The 5,590-nt window shown below is 43.0% G+C and overlaps 1 protein-coding gene across 1 annotated transcript; it reads left to right on the top strand.

The window, feature by feature from the left end:
* The first annotated feature begins 3,325 nt into the window (after window positions 1-3,325).
* On the top strand, window positions 3,326-5,002 carry LOC121251832 (phospholipase A1-IIdelta-like). Its single transcript, XM_041151208.1, has 2 exons — window positions 3,326-3,477; window positions 3,508-5,002. The coding sequence occupies exon 2, from the start codon at window positions 3,524-3,526 to the stop codon at window positions 4,835-4,837; it is 1,314 nt and encodes a 437-aa protein (XP_041007142.1). The 5' UTR covers window positions 3,326-3,477; window positions 3,508-3,523; the 3' UTR covers window positions 4,838-5,002.
* The last annotated feature ends 588 nt before the right edge of the window (window positions 5,003-5,590 follow it).

Below are 5,590 nucleotides of genomic sequence, written 5' to 3'. Positions count from 1 at the left end.
TAAGGGATGGAAGATGATGGCGGTTGCACAGAGAAGAATGTGAGCTTGCCTGGAGTTTGGAAGCAGCGTGGCTCAGAACAGATCAGGGAGGTTGGGCTTCGGTCAAATGAAAGAGACTTCTGGAGGAAGAAGGTCAACTCTGGGGCTAACGGTGGAGGTAAATCAATGGAACACATATTCTTACAAGGAGTTCCTTGAGCAGTAGTCAATGGTCCCATTGTCGTTGAACGTGCAGAATAGGGGAGGAGGTTGTGGTGATTTGGCGGCCTTGGGAGGAGCAACCGCTGGTCATAGTAATGTTCATGGTCTTGGGAAGGCTCGATGTATAGTAGATCAATCAATTGCTTAGTTTAAAGGGGGCAATAATAGGCTCGATGAAGGAGAATTGGCATAAGGTGGCGAATGTAGTACTCTATGGGATATGAAGACGCAGTTAATGGACTTACATGAGAAAGTGAATAGCTTAATATAGTGTGTTGAGAAGGAAATAGAAATGGGACTTCAAAGCTGAACGTGGCCCAGGTAAGCTTCTTAACCCATCGAGTGTGTCAGGCTTCATTATGTTATATGGGCCACTGCATACAAAGCCTAGGGCAAAAGTCACACGATTTGACTATTATTCACAGAAGTTGAAATATTCTACGAGCCCTTAGAATATATTAAAATTTTGTAAATAGTAATAAAATGATTTGTGAATAGTAGTGAAATTGTTTGAATTAAGATATTTTACTAAGTTTTAATAAATGAGAGAGAAAAAATTAAATAAAAATATTATAAAGTTAAAAAATTGTTTGAATATTATTTTTATTTTTAAATTTTAAAAAGTTGTATTGGTTTTTTTTTTTTTTGGAAATTTGGGAATCTTATATTGGATTCTGTGTTTAAATAATGATTAGATGAAAAAGTTGAAGTTTTGAAATTAAAAAATATTTTGTTTTTGAGTGATATTTGATAAGAAAATTTTGAGAAACTTTTAGAATATCTGAAAATGTGAAACCCAGCCCATGTGAAGTCCAAGACTGATTTGGAAGTGGTTTTCTTCTTTCTTTTAGTGTGTGTGTAGGCAGTGGGCCCAGCCCCTCAACCCATGGAAACAACGCCGTTTTTGTGTAAGGGTGAGAAAACCCTAAAGTCCTTCATCTTCCTCCCTCTTTCTCCCCTACGCCTCACCCCCTCTTCAATTCCTTCTCCCCCATCTACAAACCTGTGAGTCTGTTGTTCATCCCTTGTTGCCACCGTCCATGTCTTGCCACCTCACGTCACCGGAAAGCCCTCTCCTCTCATCTATCTTGCCCTCCCTCCTCTCCGTTCATGTCTCTCTCTCTCTCTCTCTCTCCTTTTCCCTCCCATCGATTTTGGCATGCTACCACCCTTTGACCTCAAGAAAGAGCAGATCTGCCATGGTTGGCAGCTAGCCACTCAGATCAGTCATCACTTGGCACCCTCGCCAACGGTTGATCGCCATTGTTCCATTGTGCCTTCACAATTCCTCGGCCATCGCGGCACTCGCATAACCTCCCTCTGTAGATCTCTCTCTCTCTCTCTCTCTCTCTCTCTCTCTCTCTCGTCATGTCGTCTGTCACATCCATTGTTGCCGTGCCTTTTGCCGTGTGGTTTCCCTCTTAACCCCCTCAATCTCACCCTCCTTCCCGTCGATTTCTCCCTCCCTCTGTCTCTTGATCTCTATCCCGCAGTTAGGACACCGTTGCCGTGAGTCGCCACCCTCAATCTCACCCTCCTTCTCGTCGAGCACCCCCACCCCTCCAGTTCCCACTCAGCCTCTCCCCTCTCAGATCTGCTCAAAACTCGTGCCTAGAGCTCTCTCCCTCTCTCTCTCTCTCAGGGTTGCGCCACTGCCAACCACGAAAAGTTCCCCCTTCCCCAACCTTTGTTTTCATAAGAATCGCCACCCACTACTTTCCCAATCGTAGATTCTCACGTTTTGACCAGATCAACCACTGTTCACCGTGCTCCACCACCCACCACCATCCTCCGCTGCATGAGTCCTTCTCTCCACCCTCCTTTTCGTCAGTCTGATCACCCTTAAGTTTTTCCCCAGCTGTGGGTCCCCACTAATCTGCCCAAATTTGCCTCCATCACGGTGCACCTCCGCGTCGCCACACAACGCACATGCACACTTGCAAGATCTCTTAGACGATGCGCTTGATCATCTAGAAATTTGCAGTCTCGCATTGTAAGTAAAACCCTAGACTAACCCTTGGAATAATGATAATGGAAAACTGTGTTTTTATTGCAGTCTAGTTGTGTTTGGTTAAGTGGCCAAGGGCCTGTGGAGTGTTGAGATGATAACTGTAGTTGGTGATGAATTATTGGTCGAAGGCCAAGTGAAGCGATTGAAATCGCGTGTAGTTGTGATTTGTGAATATGTGAACCTACGTGTTGTTTGGCCATTGGTTGATGTATTATTGCCATGCCACACAATATCTGATTGTTCACGCATATGCATTATTATTATTGTTAATTATCTTAATCGTATTAACTGTGCTCTGATCTGTGTGTGTCGTAATTAATTTGTTAATTGTACTATATTTTCTGGTCGTGCTATGAAACTGGAAAATTGTGTTCTTAGTGTCATTTATTAAAATCATATTTTGTGGGTAGGTGTGTATCACAACCCCAAGCCGAGATGGGGCATTATCTCACTGGAGTTCCTCTGGTTACTCGGGAGCTTGTAAAATTGAGTAACATCCCCTGGGTTGTTGCCGGGGTGTCAATGGGCTCGAACGAGACGGTAACACTCTCTTATCGACTCCATGACCTCTTTGCTGGCGGAGGCTAGAGGATGTCTGATCACGTACGCGCTAAACGAGGAGCTGGGCATCGCTCGTTAAGAAGTCACACGCACAATCGTTACCCGTGGTGTGATGAAGGGAGAGCCAGGGTGTGTGAATGGTCTACATGGGAGACCATGGTGCACACGTTATTAAATGGATGCTTTAAAAAATGGAAATGTAGATTTTTGGTGTGCGTGGCATTTTTTGTAAATTGCTGAGAAGTGAAGACATGGGGACCTCTTCCTTATGTTCTTGTTGTGATGTTGTTTTTTTTTAATCTAGTCGGATGACTGTATTAATTTATAGATTATTTTGTTAGAGTTTGTAATCTGAATTTTTGGTAGTCGTAGTAGTTTGAACTGCACTTTTTTACTTCTCCGCTATATCTATAATTGTACATTTTTAAGTTGCATGCTTACACACACTTGCTTTTATGTTGCCCTTGGGGTGTGTGATCCGTGCGGTCCACACCATGGCATCGCAACTCCTCGAAATCACATGTGGGGGTCGAGGGCACTACAGAAAATATACGAGACTGTTTGAGTGTCCAAACTGCCTAATCCTACAATCCTTAAAATCCTATAAAAAGCTCCTTTTATCAAGGGATCGATAAGATAAGAAACACGCATAAATCATATACTTTCCCTCCTCTTTTCTCAGCAATTATCACGAGGAAGTATCCAACACCACCACCCCCCCTCCCCCCGCCCCAACCCACAATCGAGACCATGAACATCGAAGCAGGAGAACCCACATGGCCGGAACTGCTAGGCAGCAACAGTTGGGAAGGTCTCTTGTACCCTCTCGATCTCTCCCTCCGAAAACTCATCCTCCGATGCGGCGACTTCTGCCAAGCCACCTACGACGCCTTCAACAACGACAAAAGCTCTAAGTATTGCGGCTCCAGCCGCTATGGGAAGGCTTCCTTCTTCCACAAGGTCATGCTCTACAACGCCTCCGACTATGAAGTTGTCGCTTTTCTCTACGCCACTGCCAAAGTCGGCCATCACTCGGCCTTTCTTTTCCACTCCCAGTCTCGCGAGTCATGGGACCGCGAGTCTAATTGGATTGGCTATATCGCCGTCACCACCGACGAGGTCAGCCGCGCCCTAGGCCGGCGCGAGATCTATGTCGCCATGCGCGGAACTACTAGGAGCTACGAGTGGATTGATGTGTTGGAGGCTAAACTCGAGCCTGTCGTGTCGTTGTTGCGTCCAAATGCGCTTGATGAACACATGACTGATGGTAGTAATTGTGATAGCAATGAAGATAACGAACGTTCATCGGTCTTCTCTTTCTTCTTCAACTGGGCATATCTGATCTGTAAAAAGGAGCCAAAAGTCATGAAGGGTTGGCTTACTATCTACATGTCGGAGGACCCCAACTCGCTATTCACCAAGAAAAACGCAAGAACGCAGCTTTTAACCAAGATCGATGAGTTGATAAAGCAATACAAAGACGAGGAAGTAAGTGTGACGTTAACGGGGCATAGTCTTGGCGCAAGCTTAGCAGTCTTGGGAGCTTTCGATCTGGTGGAGAATTGTGTTTCTGACAATATTCCGGTTTCAGCCATTGTTTTCGGGTGCCCGCAAGTAGGGAACAAAGCTTTCAATGAGAGGCTCAAGAAGTATCCAAATCTGAATGTTTTGCATGTAAAGAATACCATTGACGTGATCCCACATTATCCAGGGCGGATGTTGGGGTACAAGCACACAGGGGTTGAGTTGGTTATAGATACGAGGAAGTCTCCAAGCTTGAAGGACTCGAAGAATCCGTCAGATTGGCATAATTTGGAGGCCATGTTGCATGTGGTGACTGGGTGGAATGGGGAGAAGGAGAAATTTGAGTTGAAGGTGAATAGAAGCTTGGCTTTGGTGAATAAGTCGAGTGAATATCTCAAGGATGAATACTTGATTCCAGGATCGTGGTGGGTGGAGAGGAACAAAGGGTTGGTGCGTGATGAAAATGGAGAATGGGTTCTGGCTTATCCAGATGAAGATGACCTTCCGGTCCCCGAGTGTTATTCATCAGTTGAGTTGTAGGTACATGATTTGAATGAAGGTTGGTGAATCGTGGCCCTACGTAATTTCTACTTATTTATTCTTTGGTCTTCTTTTTGTGAGATGTATGTATCATGTATGCTTCCTCCGTTTTCATCAATTGGAACTACAATTGAAATAAAATATAAACTGCTTATCGAGGGTTTATTTCAAGTTAAGTAGGTTGTCTAGTTTATTAATCATGTCTTAACAGGTCAACTTATTTTGATCCAAAATCATTTATATAAAACTCAAGTCCACTAATTTCATATCATGTTTGCATTGGGTTCACAGGTCACGTGATATATTGCCACCCCTATTTTCATCTTCCTCTCGCTTTTTTTTATTTTGCTCTTTAGTTTTTCATTTGTTTAATTTTTAATTGAAATAAATAAAAAAAATATGGATAATTTGTGGAGAGAAATGATATTTACAGTCATAGAATACGCAAATGCCGCACACTGCTTTTGAAAAGAATGAGTAAATATGATATATACATGAAAAAATAAATTTATTAATGGTGGACTATATTTTTTTTCAAAAGGAGTATGCGGCACTTGCACGACCTAACTATGACTGCATGCATTCCTCTTTGTTGTAGAGTACTCTTAAAATCGGTTATTTAAAATAGAAAAAAAAGTAAGATTTAGTTAGTTATTTTAGATAAAATGAGGAAAATTATAAACACTACACTACCATCCGACTCTCATCCTATTATGTAAGATGTGACAAATTTATCACTAATGATGATAAATG

Source organism: Juglans microcarpa x Juglans regia, chromosome 2S (assembly GCF_004785595.1).
Source record: "Juglans microcarpa x Juglans regia isolate MS1-56 chromosome 2S, Jm3101_v1.0, whole genome shotgun sequence".
Classification (NCBI taxonomy): domain Eukaryota; kingdom Viridiplantae; phylum Streptophyta; class Magnoliopsida; order Fagales; family Juglandaceae; genus Juglans; species Juglans microcarpa x Juglans regia.
Note: the sequence above shows the minus strand (reverse complement) of the source record. Positions and strands in the feature narration are given on the sequence as shown.

Bases quoted from the DNA above. Each gene is read 5' to 3' on its own strand.
- LOC121251832 (XM_041151208.1), top strand. From the start codon at position 3,524: ATGAACATCGAAGCAGGAGAACCCACATGGCCGGAACTGCTAGGCAGC.